This window comes from Mastigoproctus giganteus, chromosome 1, assembly GCF_048544385.1.
Source record: "Mastigoproctus giganteus isolate SK-2022 chromosome 1, ASM4854438v1, whole genome shotgun sequence".
Classification (NCBI taxonomy): Eukaryota; Metazoa; Arthropoda; class Arachnida; order Uropygi; family Thelyphonidae; genus Mastigoproctus; species Mastigoproctus giganteus.
Genome location: NC_143575.1, coordinates 90,667,736 through 90,686,458, shown reverse-complemented (window position 1 = coordinate 90,686,458; position 18,723 = coordinate 90,667,736). Strand labels below are relative to the sequence as shown.

Below are 18,723 nucleotides of genomic sequence, written 5' to 3'. Positions count from 1 at the left end.
AATATGTGGGCTGCAGAGCTTGGAAACTAGGCACCTTAGAGGAGACTTTACTGAGGTGTTTAAGTCTCTGAGAGGCATAAGCAAAATGAATAAGGACAAAATTTTCATGGTTATATGTGATTCTAGAACTAGTGGCCATAATTTCAAGTTACGGGGTGAGTTGTTTAGACTGGATTGCAGGAAGTTTTATTTTAACTAGTGAGTTATAAATTACTGGAATAAGTTACCTACATGGGTGGTAGAGGCTGACAGTCTGAGGAAATTCAAAGGTCAGCTGGATAATTACCTAATGGAAAAGGGAAATGCATAGTTTGCCCATTTCCTTTTCTCTTATTAATTTTTATTATTATTATTTTATTTATTTATTTTTTAATTTTCTTATTATTATTATTAATTTGATTTTATTCTTATTATTTTATTTTATGTATTTTTTGTTATTTTATTTATTTATTTTTTGGCTGCTACAGCATAAGCCATAGGCTTCCTTGCACCACGTTGCCATTACTAATACTAATACAGTCCTTATTAATTTGATAGTAAAATTAGCCTCTGGGCCACAGCAAGCTTCCTGACAATATCTTTCCTTGAGCCATGCTTCCCAATGCATACATTACCTCTGATAAGAATATATCATATATCAGATCCAGTGCTCTTCCACAAAGACCCCAATCAATCTTTGTAATCTTAATCAATATAGAAACAAAGTTGCATATCTTTTCTCTGATATATTGCACATCTGTGGTGCAATATATTCAGAGAAAGAGAAACATAATCTGTTATCCAACATTATTTCCAGAAATTTAAATTCTTTCACTGCTGGTGTATGACTCCCTCTGTATTGCACTACAGGATGTCTCCTCTGATCCAGCAACCCTTTTAATATCCTTCTCCTTTTGGTCTATGAGAAATTTAGCCAATGTACATCACAGCAGTCTCCAAGTTCCTTAAAAATATGCTGAGACCTGCTCTCCAACTCCATTCAAGCATTACCCAAAACTAGAGCATGTGCGTATGCAACTATCTCAGTTCCCTCAAACTGTCTGAAACCAAATGTGCAGAACAAGGTTCCAAAATGGTTCCTAAAAAGAGACCTGTGGACAACCATGGAAAACTACACATCTTACAGAATCATAGTCAGCTTTCACTAAAATCAAATGATTCTTGAAGTATTTCTTGATCACCCTAAAGATAGATGACAATCATTTGCTAATCATAGGCAGAGAACTGTCTTCCACCAGATTGAATTGAAAGCTCCACTGAAGTCTATAAAAATTCCCATAATGTACTTGCATGGTGTTACATGAACAAGGTCAAGAAGATAAACAGGAGGGGAGGGAGAAGTTGTGTGACCTGAGGTTACTTGTGCACTTAAACATAAAGTTCTCTCAGCAGTGTGAATAAGCTACTAATAATATACATGAATTTTGCCAGTAGGGATAAGGAGGTGTTTATCCAGTTGTATAAGGCAACAGTTAGGCTACATCTTGAGTACTGAATAGCAAGCTGGAAACCTCATTTTAGGAAAGATATGGATCTGTTGGAATGGGTGCAGAGCACAGCAATGTGACTATTGATGGGAACAAAGGGTACACTTGCAAAGACATGTACATAGATGCAAAATCTTTATTCAGTTTGTCAGCAGTCTGACAAGATCCTCAACAGATATGCCATTCATAGTGGAAACTAATTGTGGTTCAGCCCTTTCTTTCTAGTTTTATCATAAGCAAAGATATGTTTGCTACTTTTATTTGCATTCATAGCGACTTCTTGTAATCTGACTTGCCCACCTAATCCACTTAATGACTTCATTGTAGACTTAGTTTATACTTATTGTAGACTTGTGTCCCCTGATAATTTATAATCATCTCATTTATTTTTACTCTCTGCCAATAGTCTCATCAGTTCATCTGACATCCAATTAGATTGAAACCTTGAAAAATATGCTATAGTATGAAAATCTCAGCAGCCTTTACAATTACTTTCCTGTAAGCCTTCCATTTATAATTTACAATTGTTAATTATCAGTTGATTCCACTTAAAATAATTTAAAAACTGTATAAGACCATTGCAGTCACCTTTCCGTGACTGCAATGGTCTTATACAGTTATATAATTCCTAAAATTCTTTAACCTCGTCCAAGCCAAGGATGTTTTCACATAAAATAAAACATCTTTAGTGTGTATGGGGGTACACAAACTGCTTTTTTTTAATGAAAACAACTCCAACCATGAAAAGTATTAGAACCTATGCTACTTAGTACCAGGCATGACTTGAAGGTTGAGAAGATACTCATCATATCTAACTGCACAATTACGAGCATGTATTTTTCATTCTCCTTTTTCCTGAGTATGGTATCACACAGTTGGCATGTTAATCTGCGGTACCTTACATTTGTCAATGTCAAATTTCCATTGCCACTTAATGACAATAATTAAGGTACGCTACTGTAGCAAGATCTAGAAAAATTAGGCAGATGAGCTGAGAAGCAGCAGTTGAAGTTCAACATTGACAAATATGAGGTTAAGTGCGAAAAGACAGAGGGTGGTAATCAATGGGTGCTGCTCTTCTTGGACTAATGTTATTAGTGGAGTCCCACAGGGTTCGGTGTTAGGTCCACTGTTGTTTTGTATATTTATCAATGATATTGATGAAGGTATATCAGGCTTAATGTCGAAGTTTGCAGATGATACAAAGGTTGGCAGGGTTGTTAATGACAGTAATGGCAGTGTGCTACTGCAACAGGATCTAGATAATTTGGGCAGATGGGCTAAGAAGTGGCAACTGAAGTTTAACCTTGACAAATGCAAAGTACTGCATATAGGTAGAAGTAACCCCAGAGAAACGTACCAACTGTGTGGTACTACACTTAAGGTGGTAGAAAATGAAAAAGACCTGGGAGTAATTGTGCAGGCAGATATGAAGTTTTCTGAGCAATGCAGACAGGCTGCCAGGGCAGGTCATGGGGTTTTGTTAATGATATATAGGAATTTTGCTAGCAGGGAAAAGGAGGTGATTATCCCTCTGTATAAGGCAATGGTCAGGCCATGCCTTGAGTACTGCGTACAGGTGTGGAGGCCTCATTTTAGGAAGGATGTAGATTTACTTGAGTGTGTACAGAGAAGGGCAACAAGATTGGTGAGGGGAATGAAGGGATCCTCTTATCAAGAGAGGCTTAAGTTCTGCAAATTGCAGTGGCTGGAGACTAGGCACCTGCATGGTGATCTGATTGAGGTGTATAAGGCCTTGAATGGGTTCAGCACACTGAATTCTGATGGGATCCTTCCACTTGTTCAGATTACGAGCCTAAGGGAACATAAATTCAAATTACGAAAGGACAGATGTAGAATAGATGTGTGGAAATTTGCCTTTAGCCAGCGGGTGGTTAATTGCTGGAACAAACTTCCATCTGTCGTTGTGGAAGTTGATAGGTTAAATAAATTTAAGGAGGAACTGGACAGGCATTTGGAGGGAATGGTGTGATTTTTTTTTTTTTTGGCTGATGCTGCATAAGCTCATACATTTGCTTTCTTGCATCACATGCCACTACTACTACTACTACTACTGTATATGGATTGCACAAATCCTAAATTAACGGTACCAACTGTGTGGTACTACACTCAGGGTAGTGGAAAATGAAAAACACCTGAAGGTAATTGTGCAGACAGGCTGCCAGGATAGCTCCCGGGATTTTGTCAATGACATACAGGAACTTTGCTAGCAAGGATAGGGAACTGATTATCCCATTTTACAAGGCAATAACATCTTGATTACTTTATATAGGTCTGGAGGCTTCATTTTATAAAGGAGGTAGATCTGCTGGAATGGGTACAGAGAAGAGAATGAGATTGATACAGGGAACAAAAATGTTTTCTTACTAAGAAAGGCTTCAGTTCTGCAAATTGAGCAGTTGGGCATAAATTTAAACTGAGAATGGATAGTTGCAGGATAAATGCGCAGAGGTTTGCCTTCAGTAAATGGATAGTTGATTGTTGGAACTAACTTCCATCTGTTGTTGTGGAAATGGAAAGTTTGAATGAATTCAATTAAGAGCTGGATACATTGTTAAAGGGCAGTATCACCTGATAATTTATATGCATCTCATACATTAGCCTCATCAGTTCATATAACATCTGTTTAGGTCTAAGGCTTGAACAGTTTCTCTTTGATATTACTTGCACCTCTGTCTGTGGCTGCTAATAATCTGTTAGTCTGTGTCTCCCCTCCCTAGTTTGCGGCTTTCCAACCTACCTAACACTGCCCCAACGGCATCAACAAGTATTCTCTCACTGCTTCTGTTTAACTGTATCCCATCCTTGTAAAAACCATCTCTCCTGTTAACAAACACAAATAAAACTGAGAAAAATTCTACCCTATGAACCTTGCACAGTCTCTCCAGGGCCGAACTGATTGACAATACTTTCATCATGTAATATCCCCCCCCCAACCATGTCTTTTCAGAATTGCGTATGCACTGTACTTGAAATGCATTCCTGGCTCATCCTGTGAAGAATAACAATCTTCTGTGGCAAATTAGGTTATCAGTATCCTAATGAATTTTGCCCAGTTGAGGTCCCAGTTGTATAACAATTCTTTAAGCTAAAGTCCTGCAGGTTGAATTTGCTAGGCTCAGAATCATAAAAGCAAATATTTCTGTGATCCTCCACTGAGGTTCATAGAAATATTTTCAACTGGAATGTGTAAGAAGGCTATACTTTCACTGCAAATAGACTTAAGAGGCTTGCCTCTGCACATAAGCTTTTCAAATCTGGAAGTTCTGAGGGCTGCCAGCAGCACTGTGCTGAATAGTGTTGATGCATTGTAAAATGCTTTTCTGGCTGAGGCATATACTGGGGATGCATAAACCAGCCACAATCTGATTAAAATTCTCTACAAAGGCAGCAGAGAGTTTCTATCTGTGTTCCATGATGTCACTGGTACTGATCATAGGGTGTATGTTAAGTTTCTGTAAGTTAGTGGTTTGACGATGTGTTACCTGTGCCTGAAAACAAAGTTTATTATTTAATACTAAACCCAAAAAGCTGATGATAATTGTAATTTGGATCCACTTATTGTTTATCTATGATTGTGTGTAGCAGTTATTTGCAGAAGCAGATGTAAAACTAAAATATAAAATTATGTAAAAATTTCTTTGCCTCAGGGCACATCATTTAAGAAAAGCTTTAGTCTTATGTGTTATTCCTCACTTTCTTGTTGTTGTAATGCAAGGGTATGATGCCAATTTCTTAACAAGGGAGCTCACTCAAGAATTTCAGCTAAGCTCATCCCCAGCTAAAATAATCTGGTATATTTCATCAAACTAAATTTTTTAACATGGAATATTTGACAAGGAATATGAGAGGCATTGACTGCTGATCAGGGGACAAAATTTCGTCCCCATGTGTCTCAGATAATCCCCAAAAATTTAACAAGGCACACACACACACACACACACACACACACACACACACACACACACACACACACACACACACACACACACACACACACACACACACACAAGCCCCCCACAGCCTTAATGGGTATAAATAAACATTATTTATGCAGAACTTACTACATTTTATATTTCAGTAAAATTATGTTACTTTTTGTATTTATATAACAAGAGGCCAACCCTTAATGCAAGGTCTAAGCAGAAAAGACAAAATTTTAAGTATTCTTCTGAAAAAATGTAGAAAATCATTTCGAGAAATTACTGTTTCACATCACTGAAAGAAAAAAGTACAGCGATCACCAAATCAGTGAATTCAACATAAGCTCTAGCTATTTTGTAGTTACTAAAATACTGTATATTTACTCAGCCAAAACCTGGAGTAGCGATAGTTTCCTGCTTTATAACAATTCTCCTGCAAAATATTTTAGTTGAGATACTTGTTCACTTGTTGCTTGCTCAGAAATTGACTTAAGTAGTCTTTGAGTCTAAAATTTAAAGCCAAAAAAACCAACATGAAATGATACTAAGAAAATCTATCCACAGACAGAAAACCTATTAAATTAACAAAAGATCTTTTTTTTGTATATCTTACCTGCTCAGGTTATCTATCCTTGTTTCTAGTGCATAGAAGTCCTGGCAAGTGTCCTGGAGAGGCATTGACTGCTGATCAGGGGACGAAATTTCGTCTCCAGGTGTCTGCCCATTACTGGAGGTACATGATAAAGGAATAGTCATGGAGGAACTGGATTTCGGCATACTACTGGATGTACGGGGGGCGGAGGAACTGCTAGCACCCGAAGTTAGCCGACCTGGTCCTGACTTTGACCTTTGACCTGTATCTCCACTTCCATCAAGGAGAGGCTGAGAGGTAGAAGTAGAAGGTGCATCTTGCCTACTGGTGCCCTCTAGTGAGCTTGGTACGACAGCTTTACAGGAGATAGATGATGCCGTAATAGATCCTGCTTCTGATACTAAATATTGAAAAGTGAAAGAGTTGTTCATATCACAAAGTCAGTTAATTAGAGCAGAATTTTAATTCTTTATCCTAGTAGCACTTGGCTATGTACAATTGAACCGAGTGTTCCTAGTTTTCAAAATAAAGTATATTTGCCCTGTTTAATATTTTAAATATTGCCCATTATCTTTAATTTTTTTTGAACTTTAACAAAATCTTAAAAGGAAACCATGTAACAAGAATTAAGAATGACCTCTAAGCATAAATAAACAAAATGTGCTCTGAAAGACACTCACTTGGCTCTGCAGCATCCAAAAGGGGCGTCTTCTCCTTTGATTCAATAACATCAGCTGATGAAGATAACGATCTTGACACAGATGATCGTGACCTTGTCTCTCTGGATTCTGGCCTGTCTTCTTCTTTTCCTCCTTCCTCAATTCTTCTTGAGGGGCTGGGGGATCGAGATCTCATAGTTCCGCTTCCACTGAATACAGCACTAGTAAGGTTGGTAACGCTGGATATAGCACCTAGAAGCACATCTAACAATTAAATATAGCAATCTAACAATTAAATTTTTATGTTAATATGAATATAAGAGTTGATGAATGGAAATGGATAAATGAATTCAAATAATTTCATAAAATCTTTAAAACAAAAGCATCTTTTTACACAGTTGTTCACTGGGTAGAAGTTAAAAACACAATTTTAAAATTTAAAAATTTTTTCAAGTAGAAACTGAAAGAGAAAGAAATAGAAGGGAAAGCAGTTCTAGCACCCAGTGGCTCTCAGGTGCCATGCAAGTTTATTAGTGATCACAGTGACTTTCTGAGTAATATAGCCATGCCTCTATATTCATTTGTTTCTGTGAGTAAAGGAGTTAGGAAAAAAAAGTTATTGAATAATAATAAAATTAATAAATGCATTCATACTAACCCTTTTAATCTTAATCTCTTGTCACCTTAAGTGGCACTGCTCTTACCTCCACGTGATGGGGCTGATAACCTGGGAGAGGAAATTAACCCTCCCAGAGCTAAAAGAGCAAAATAAGCAACACAAATCCTCATCCTTCAGGGTCTTCATTGAAGACCCAACCTAATAGTCAGTTGAAAACATAAAAAAAAAAAACTAAGTCAAAAGACAACTGATAGAAACAAATACACAAAATTACCTCTTTCTCATCATCACCACAAGTGAATAAACACTGTAATATGTCTCCCCTTTATTATTATTATTATTATTATTACACAAGAAGGGTTAGAAGGATTAGTTGGAGATTAAAAAATATAAAATGATTATGTTCTGGCAATGTACAGGTTGAAACCACATGTTCTATGCACTCAGAGTTATTACTATATGCAACAAACTTCTGAGGAACACCCATTAAGGTAACTCCCCATGCCACTTTAAACACTTCAAGGGTTGTACTGTAATATCAGAATGGTACCTGCTCCAAATCTCCAAAGAAGAAATATGCATTGAACTAAAAAAAAAAACAGAGAAAGCAATATCATCCCAACCAGAAACCTAATCCTTAGTTTTGACACAGCTAAACCACCAAATCAAATCAAAGCAAGCTACCTAAATTGTCAAACTAGAGCATATTTACCTAATCCATTAAATTATTTCAATTGTGATGGTCCAGCAATCATGGTGAACAACTACTTTCTGACACAACCACTTTCTTTTGGTGGTAATTTAGAAGCTGTAATGGTTTGCATAACAGTTGGTTTTCTTCTTACAGTACGTTCCAATTACCTCCAACCAGGAACTAATGTTACTCAGAATGAGTCCGACAACCTTTTCTTTAACTACCATCTCTCTTACGCCTCTTAGGTGATTTTAATGGTCATACTCCCCCCCCCACGGGGAAGTTCTGAAGCAAACTAATGTGGTCAGATCATAGAACAGACCAACATAATCTCTCCATAAATGTCTAATTTTATTTCCCCACTCATCTAATGCAGCATTATATTTATCTATTTTCTCTCCCTCTCTGATTCCAGTAACTACCTGGAACCCAGTGATTTCTACCTTAACAACAAAGACTCTTTACATAATTAACATTCAAAGGACTTTGCATGTTAGTTATGCAAAATTCCAAGACTGAAACTAGACAATGCAATGCGGAATATATTTGGTTAACTCATTTTATCCAAATATTAGAAATCAATAAACAAAGTGGTAAAACACATCACAGAAAAAAAATTGCGTGCAGCAGATCAGGCAATCAAAGATTCGATACATTTCCAAAATACCCAAAATTATGGTAGTCTACTGAATGTACTGAAGCAAGAAATGAGCAAAACAAAACTTGGGGGAAATAGTGATGCTATTCCACCAATGGAAACCTGATACTGTTTAAACATGCTTGTGCAAAAGCAATGCTTATAAGATGGCAACACAAAAAAAAATTCCTGACTCTGCTTCACTTCAGTAAACAACCCAGTCCACTACCACTAAAGTAGTATGGAATAAATTTTTGCAAAATGTTGGAAATTACCTAAGTCACCCTGAAAATTACATTATAAAGGCCAGACTATAGTTGTACCTATAATAGTTACTAATTTGCTAGGGGTAGGCAAGACATTTGAATAAGTCTCAGCACAAAAACCTATCCATCAGAATTCCTACCAGTTAAAGAATGGAAAAAAATAAACATTTAAAATTTACTTCAAAGGATTAAAGCACTGGTCCCAAAGGAGCTAGTTATTGTTAGTGACTCAATTTTCAAGGAAATGGGAAATAGATCGTGCAAAAAGGATAGGTGGAATGGGACCAGGGTATGTCTGCCAGGGGCAAAAGTTGATGATGTTATAGATCAGATATCATCTTTTAAGGGCACAAAAGGTGATATTGTTGTACATGTTGGCACTAATAACATTAAGTGTAAGAGATCTGCAGATTTACTAAGCAAGTACAGGTCAATGCTGAGAAAAAGTTGTGAGTTAGGGTTAAATTTGGAAGTGTCTGCAATCCTGCCCAGACACAATAGGAGGGAGTATATGATGAGAGCCTTGTCAATCAATTTGGCCCAGGAGAGATTGTGCAAGGCTCAGGGGCCAGAATTTTTCTCAGCGTGGTCTGTGCTTGTTAACAGGAGAAATTGCTTCTACAGGGATGGGATACAGAAGGGGTGCAAGAATATTTGCTGATGCTATCGAGGCAACGTTAGGTGGGTCGGAAAACTGCTAGCTTGGAGGGATCCGTAGACTAATAGATTAACAGTAGCCGAAGCAGAGGTGGAAATAATTCTTGCACTGCTTCTATTGGAATGAGTAGCAACCCAGAAAGCCAGTTGCTGGAGATTTCAGGAACTGCTGGGAGTCATGAAACAAGTAAATACATGGGCTGTGTTGGAGTAACTAAGAGTAAGAACAGGTTCATATATACTTGCATGTACACCAATGCTAGGAATATAGTAAATAAATTTGATGAATTTGAAGTGCTCGTTAAGACATCCGAGATAGATATTGTTGGGATATCAGAGCTGTGGTGCCACTCAGATATAAGGGATACAGAATTGGAATTTGAGGAATACAATGTGTACAGAAAGGACAGATAGGACAGGAAGGGAGGATGGGTTAGGCTGTTAGTTATTGCTTTAGTTAAGAAACACATAAAATCTAATGAAGTGCATCCAGTTGACATAGATGGACTGTGCAATGTTTAGTCAGTTTGGTGTGACATAAGCACTGGGAAAGCAAAAATGAGGGTAGGAGTTTGTTTTAGGCCTAATGAATCAGATGAGTACAATGAATAATGATACAGAGAAATAGCGGGCCAGTAAATCAGAGTGTCTTTTAATAAGGGATTTTAACTTCCCAGATATAGATTGGAATTTGTAGGTTGGTCATTCGCACACTAGCAAGGCTTTTGTGGATTTATTGGATGATTATTTTCTACAGTAGCATGTTAGAGAGGCAACAAGAGGGAGTAACACTCTTGATCTGATTATTAAAAGGCCACCGTAGTGATCAGGCACACAGGTGCATAAGTACACGTGCCTTGAGTAACAGGGGTTCAAGCCCATGACTGCTAAATATGGTGCTGCTTCTTGTATTCTGTCTATCTTGTGAACTCCTCTGACCATTTGGCCATCCTGGAGTATAAACAGAAAATTTATTTAATTTATTTATCAGCAGTGATTATTCATGCATTAAGAATTTAGATGTGGAAATAATGGTATTTCCACCATATATCTGCCTTTAAGCTACCCCATACTTTTTCTCTGTACTGTACTACAGGGAGTACGAAACACAACACCACACTTATCGGCATTCCTTTCCTTTTTTCCCCGCTAGAGCGCATGCTTCTCTGGCACCATATTAAGTAAGGTCAGTAATTATGGTGCAATCCCACCTTTATTAGCTGGGTCACGGCACAACAGGAGGCCGTTACTTGATCAGTTCCTGACCATAATGGGAGATAGAAAGTACAGATAAGAAAGAGGTGCTTGATTATCTTTATCGGATAAGAAGAAATTATGACAATTAAAACAGACTTTAAGGAGTAACCAGAATCTAATAACTGCAGAGTAGATTGTGTTGGGCAGTTCCTTTTGCAGGAATTAGATTTCCGAGTTCAGAGATCAGGAAATCTCACCCAGAACAAATATGAGTTTCATTTTCACATTGATGTAACTCCTTTTTTTTTTGTTGTACTTTTGTCCTCAGATATCAGCCCTGGGAATTTAGTTTCCCCACCAAGACGAGCTCTGGACCAATGGGAGCATGGAAAGTGTAAAAGGGGGGAACCTATTTATACTCAGGCAGGGCAAAGGACGGGGAAGTTTAGACCAAAGGAGAGAGTTGAGAAAAGCAGAGAGAGTCAGTGCAGTTCAGAGGTGGTTTGAGTAGAGAGCTGAGAAAAAAGCAGAGAGTCAGTGCAGTTCATAGTCGGTTCAAATAGAGAGCTTCAAAGAGTGGAGAAAAGGTTCCAGACGGATTGAAGACTGGCCCAGAATATTAGAGAAACCCCATTTCTCCTGACAAGATTGCTGCTTTTTGCCAATTGGCACTCCTTGGCTTGTTTTCTCCTGGATCTTAGAATCATCCCCACGTCAAAACCCTACTCCTCAGAGTGAAGAAGACGAAATTGTGTTACCCAGAAATTACACTGCCCAAAGACCCCCTAGCTGACGTTTTCAGTGGAATGTAATAGGATGAGAGTGATACAGTTGCCATTCCAGAAACAGTTGGACCAAATCATTTATTATAATGATAAGTTTTACTTACTTCTACCCTCTTTTATTAGCATATAAGCATCCCTCCTCATTAGTACATTTATTGATGTAACACGTCATGATACATTACCTTACAAATTAGAGTTTAACTTGTCCAGTTAATCTATTAGTGTTAATGTGTTTACACAAACACAGATATTCACACAAGGTTTAGTGCAGTACCTGTATACTCTTGTGAGAGGAGGATTGTAAACTAGAGTACAAGCAAGATACCACAGGAGGACCACATGAAGATCATAAATATTTCACTAAACCCATATCACTAGTTAGAGACATATAAAGTATCATTCTTATTTATGGTAGTGTGAGAAAAAGACATTCTGTCCATATATATATTATAAATATATCTCTGACGAAGTAGTAACAATAAATTATGTTTTGTTTAAGTATCCTTGCCTCTTACCTGTTATCCTTAGCACAAGATTTATAGTAAAGGAACCATAATTTGTGGCATTCCAAGTCCTGACTATAATAGATAGGGTCTTGGAGTGAAAAACACAATGCTGATCCAAGCTGCAAGTTCTATTTACCATGACACTGAATAGATCTTTAGAGCACAGAGATCATTGTCCTATTGTAAAACCACTAGACTATCGCATAAGTTCAGGCGTGTACTGGGACATGCTTTCATTAAGGTTTAGTAACATCCAAACCATTCGTGGAACTTAGGCAGTGTTCGAAGCATTTTAGGTAATTCAGAATATTAAAGCCCAGCCCCAGCATAATACTGATGCCCAGACAAAAGCCAATGTAACACAGATAAAGGAACCACTAGGTGGCAGTGATCACAGTGTACGGATGTGGGATTTACTCAATGATGTAACTACCATCTGGAGTAAACGGAAGGGTTTTTGCTTTCGTAAAGGTAACTACAGTGTTCTCAGAGATTTTTTAGATTCTATATAGTGGGACCATCTGATGATGTTCCCAAATTATAAATTATTTATTTATTTATTTTTTTTTTTGATTTGGTAGTTGTTGGCGCATCGGCTTCTGTGGCCATATTGCACCTCCCAAGGTTTTTGCAGTACTTTGATCCAAGCCCGAGGTGAGAATCGAACCCGCGACCTTTGGGTTGCCGGGCAGGTACTTTACCCACTCGGCTAGCCCGGTCGGCTTATAAATTATAAATTTATAATTTATAATTATAAATGGGAAGCATTCAAGGAAATAATTTTGGAAGCTACTAGGCATTTGTTTGTTTGTTTGTTATTTGGTTTTTAGGAGCATTAGCAACTAAGGCCATATTGCTTCGGGGATATGCGGTGGTCATTCCCTGACCTTACCACATCCTCTGTATTTGGTGGGCACGAGCTCAAACCCCGGTCTAATCAAGACACGTGTAATACACATTGCTGCTCCTGCCCACCTGGCTACGGAGGCATACTAGGTGTTTTTTTCCAACTAAGAAATACTGCTCTAGGTTTAGGCCCAAATGGACATCAGATGAATTATGAGACTCAGGGCAGAGAAGAAAAATGCATAGGACACATAAATTGTCATGCGACACAGAAGCTTATGGTAGATACAAGCTAATCTGTAATCAAGTCACAAAGGAGGTTAGGCAAGCGAAGGTAAGGCAGATTATGAAAAATCTTTACTTATATAAACTCTAAAAGGAAGGTGATGAATCAGATTGGTCCACTTGATATTAATGGTTTAACTGTAGATGATCATTCTCAGATAGCTGCCAAACTAAATGAGTATTTTGCATCTACATTCACACATGAGGAGTTATTCAAGGAGGAATGGGCCAGATGTTTATCAAACTGTAACAGGGAGTGCAATGTTTTTAATAACTGAGACCAAAGTGGAGGAGAAATTGCTGAAGTTAAACATAAGAAATGCACCTGGAGTAGATAGAACCTATCCAGTTATATTAAAGGAAGTGGCAAAGGAAGTAAGCAGGTCCTTAGCCACAATTATGAGAGCATCCTTGGACTTGGGGGAATTCCACACAGACTGGAGATATGCAAATGTATCTCTTATTCATAAAGGGGGATCGAAGGGTGACACGTGTAATTACAGAACTGTTAGTTTGACTTCTGTTCCAAGGAAAATAATGGCATCACTGGTTAAAGAACAGTTGCAGGATCATCTAGACAAGACAGAAGTAATAATTCAGATACAGCGTGGGTTTGTCAAGGGGAAGCCTTGTCTGACCAATTTAATTTCATACTATGATGTAGTCACAAAGGAACTGGATGCAAAAAATAATGTTGATATCATATACTTGGATTTCAGGAAAGCTTTTGATACTGTGCACATGTAAGACTACTATACAAATTGGAGCAGTATAGCATTAAGGGCAAGTTGCTACAATGAATAAAAGGATGGTTGAGTAGGAGAAGACAGAGAGTGGTAATCAATGGGTACTGCTCTACGTGGACTAATATTTTAGTGGTGTCCCTCAGGGTTCGGTGTTGGGCCCATTGTTGTTTTGTATATTTATCAATGATATTGATGAAGGTATATCAAACTTAATGTCAAAGTTTGAAGATGATACAAAGGTTGGCAGAGTTGTTAATGACAGTATGCTGCTGCAACAGGATCTGGAAAAGTTGTGTAGATGGGCTGAGAAGTGGCAACTGAAGTGTAACATTGACAAATGCAAAGTACTGCATATGGGTAACAGTGACCCCAAAGAAATGTAACAACTATGTGGTGTTACACTCAGGGTAGTGGAGAATGAAAGAGACCTGGGGGTAATTGTGCAGGCAGATATAAAGTTTTCTGAGCAGTGCAGACAGGCTGCCAGAGTAGGTCATGGGATCTTGTCAATGATATACAGGAATTTTGTGAGCAGGGATAAGGAGGTGATTATCCCCTTGTATAAGGCAATGATCAGGCCACACCTTGAGTACTGCATACAGGTCTGGAAGCCTCATTTAGGAAGAATGCAGAGTTGCTAGAATGAGTACAGAGAAAGGCAACAAGACTGGTGAAGGGAACAAAGAGAACAAAACTTAAGCCTTTCTTCACTTATGAAGAAAGGCTTAAGTTATGCAAATTGCAGCCTTTGGAGACTAGGCACCTGCGAGGTGATCTAATTGAGGTGTATAAGGCCTTGAATGGATTGAGTATGCTCAATGCTGATGGGCTTCTTCCTCTTGCTCAGATTACAAACCTGAGGGGGCATAGATTCAAACTGAGAAAAGACAGTTGTAGAATAGATGTGTGGAAGTTTATCTTTAGCCAGTGGGTAGTTGACTGCTGGAACAAACTTCCATCTGTTGCTGTGGAAGTTGATTGCTTAAATAAATTCAAGGCAGAACTAGACAAATATTTGGAATGAATGGATCAGTGAAACGGGAAGGGGTTTTTTTTTTTTTTTTTTTTGGCTGATGCTGTATAAGCTTGTTTTCTTGCATCATGTGCTTCTACTAATGCTAATACTAATCTAAAGTCATACAATAAACTATTTACAAATGAAGAGTTTATTAATGCTTTAACTCTTTCAAAAGTGAGTAAGATAGGACAGACCAAATTCATTATGATATACTAAACATCTGGAGAAATCGTCTGTAGATAATCTCTGCTCTCTTTGTATAACAGAATATTCAAAAAAGAAAACTTTCTGGATTCTTGGCTAAAAGTCATAATTTTAGCTTTCTTGAACTAAGACTGAACTCTTCAAAATAATAACAATAAAAAATAATAAAATATTAATAATTCTTCCCCATAGCCCTAACTAGTTGTCTATGTAAAAGTCCCAGAAAGATTAGTAATGCAAAGTTAACATGGTACCGAGAAGAAAATGATATATATACTAATAAGCATTAGCATTAGCATTAGTAGAGCATTTGATGCAAGAAAGCAAGCTTATGCAGCATCAGCCAAAAAAAAAAAAAAAAAACCACTTCCACTTCACCCCTCTGTTTGTTCAAAATACCTGTCCAGCTGAGACAAACTTATTTAGGCTATCAACTTCCACGACAAGAGATGGAAGTCTGTTCCACCAACCAACCACCCGCTGGCTCAAGGCAAATTTCCGCACATCTATCCTACATCTGTCTTTCCTCAATTTGAATTTATGCCCTCTCAGGTGATTATTCTGAGCAAGAGGAAGAATCCCATCAGCATTGAGCATGCTCAAACCATTCAAGGCTTTATACACCTCTATCAGATCACCTCGCTGGTGCCTAGTCTCCAGACACTGTAATTTACAAAACTTAAGCCTTTCTTCGTAAGAGCACCCCTTTGTTCCATTCACTAATCTTGTTGCCCTTCTCTGTACTCGTTCTAGCAGCTCTACATCCTTCTTGAAATGAGGCCTCCAGACCTGTATACAGTACTCTAGGTGTGGCCTGACCATTGCCTTATACAAGGGAATAATCACCTCCTTATCCCTGCTAGAAAAATTCCTATATATCATTGACAATACACCATGAGCTACCCTTGCAGCCCGTCTGCACTGCTCAGAGAACTTCATATCTGCCTGCACAACCACCCCCAGGTCCCTTTCATTCTATACCACTGTCAGTGTAGTACCACAGTGTGAATTTTGCTATAACAGATCCACACTAGGTCATCTAATTCAAAGGAAACCGATCTTTCAAAATTAGGAAACTGGTATTAATAGATGAGTCTATAAATTAAAAAAAAATAATAATCAAAATAATTTTTAATGAAATTGTTTATTAATATTTTATATTATTATGAGATATAAAATAAATAAAATTAACAAAACAATAATTCAAAAAATTATTTAAAAAAAAACTTCTTTCAGTGAAAATATAAATAATGTCATCAATAAATTTAAAAATTGCAACAATCGGCATCTGTCTTGATGCAATATATATTCCTAAAAAGCAGATGCTATTAATGGTTTCATCATTCAAACATGTACAGAGTTTTATGCAAATTTGGTTTGCTGCTGAAATGCCCTTTTGGATTCTACACACTGGAATTGTAAATAAATAGTTGTACACAAGTTTTAAATTCAAACCTCTTATACTGTTTTCTTCAAAATAAGCAATCTCTTTTTTTAATAGTCTGTTCCAATCCTTGAGATTTTTTTAACATTAGGAATTTGAACTTTAAGTCTTTCTTTTATAGCCAAATGTAATCTGTCTTTCAAGGGCATGTCATAGGAAGAAGTCATTAATATTGTTTTCTGTTCTTTACTGTTATCATTTTATGTGGAAGACAGCACTGAATATACTGCTTCTGTTTCGAAGTTTTCTTTGGAACCTTCTACACATGACAAATGAAGTCTTTTTATTAAATGAGTTACTAATTTTACAAAGGCAGTTTTATTTAGTCATGGAAATAAAGTCAATCCTAATTCACTTCCATCTTGTGATCCAGCATGCAAATACTGAAGAATTTGTGACAGATCTGTGCATCTCTGTGAAACACAGAATTTCAAGGTAGTTTTTAACTGATTGCTTATTTCTAAATTTTGTTTGTGAAGAGTTGTCATTATAAATTTTATTGTTGCATCTGCAGTTAAAAGATTAGAGCATTTGAGACATAGTGCTCCTGCAGCTAATTTGATTGGTAAAAGAGCAGAGATAGTTGCAGACAATAAAGTAAATTCATTATTAAATTTTTTTTCTGGAATTTAAGTCTCTTAATGCCTTTTGGATGAAGTATCTTAACTGATAAAATCTTTTAAGGGCGTAAGTAAATTGCTCCAATGAGTTCTCAAAACAGTAAAGCAATTTCTTTTCCAAATCCTGCATTAACATAAATTTGTAAATATTTTTCATTTTTAGTAGGTGAACATCTAAAAATTTAACTATTTTTCATATTTTTGCAATGAGTGGGGAAAGTTCACTGTGTGCCTGTAAAATCTGTCTCTATGGTTAAACTATTACAAAACTATTGCCAACATCATCATTGTCTTCATCATACATATGTTCACTATTATATAATTCATGTTTATCAATTATTTTGTTGTTTTGTTTCGATTTATAGCATTAGCATTAGTAGAGGCATTTGATGCAAGAAAGCAAGCTTATGCAGCATCAGCCAAAAAAAAAAAAAATAAATAAATAAATAAAAAATAACCACTTCCACTTCACCCCTCTGTTCGTTCGAAATACCTGTCCAGCTGAGCCTTAAACTTATTTAGACTATCAACTTCCACGACAAGGGATGGAAGTCTGTTCCACCAACCAACCACCCGCTGGCTAAAGGCAAATTTCCTCACGTCTATCCTACATCTGTCTTTCCTCAATTTGAATTTATGCCCTCTCAGGTGATTATTCTGAGCAAGAGGAAGAATCCTATCAGCATTGAGCATGTTCAAACCATTCAAGGCTTTATACACCTCTATCAGATCACCTCGCTGGTGCCTAGTCTCCAGACACTGTAATTTGCAAAACTTAAGCCTTTCTTCGTAAGAGCACCCCTTTGTTCCATTCACCAATCTTGTTGCCCTTCTCTGTACTCGTTCCAGCATCTCTACATCCTTCTTGAAATGAGGCCTCCAGACCTGTATACAGTACTCTAGGTGTGGCCTGACCATTGCCTTATACAAGGGAATAATCACCTCCTTATCCCTGCTAGAAAAATTCCTATATATCATCGACAATACACCATGAGCTACTCTTGCAGCACGTCCGCACTGCTCAGAAAACTTCATATCTGCCTGCACAACCACCTATACATCCATAACCATCAAATGAATTCCATGAGCAGGGCAAACCTGCTGTTATGCATCAATGAACCTTCCAATTTTAGTCATAAATGATGCTCCATCTGTTGTAACACAGACTATATCTGCAAAAATGTGGAGACCGTGAGCACCAGCAGCATGATGCAAGTGCACCCCCATTGGATTTCAAAGTAAAGCACAATTTTTAATATTTTCATTAATATGTTAAAACATTAAAACAATACAAATTCTACAAGAAATGTTGGCTTGGCTGTACATGTAAATCGATCAAACTTAACTTAATTAAGATATTGCATGTATTCAAAAATTTGATGAACAAAAAAATTCATTCCCACATGCACCACCTTGCAAAATATCCTGCCGGTGCCCATGGTGGAGACCATGGTCTTCTAATTTCTCATCAACAAGTTGTATACACTTTTCTGATGTGAAAGATGCTAGCAGACTCT

General features: G+C 37.3%; 1 protein-coding gene across 1 annotated transcript in view; it reads right to left on the bottom strand.

Moving 5' to 3' along the window:
- LOC150090984 (voltage-gated inwardly rectifying potassium channel KCNH6-like) overlaps positions 1-18,723 on the bottom strand; it is a 490,763-nt gene that overhangs the window by 57,594 nt on the left and 414,446 nt on the right. The window contains exons 14-15 of the mRNA XM_090379306.1: positions 6,704-6,934; positions 6,045-6,423 (exon numbers count right to left, since the gene is read on the bottom strand). Of these exons, the coding sequence (XP_090235432.1) occupies positions 6,045-6,423; positions 6,704-6,934 (610 nt within the window). The remainder of the gene's footprint in view (positions 1-6,044; positions 6,424-6,703; positions 6,935-18,723) is intronic.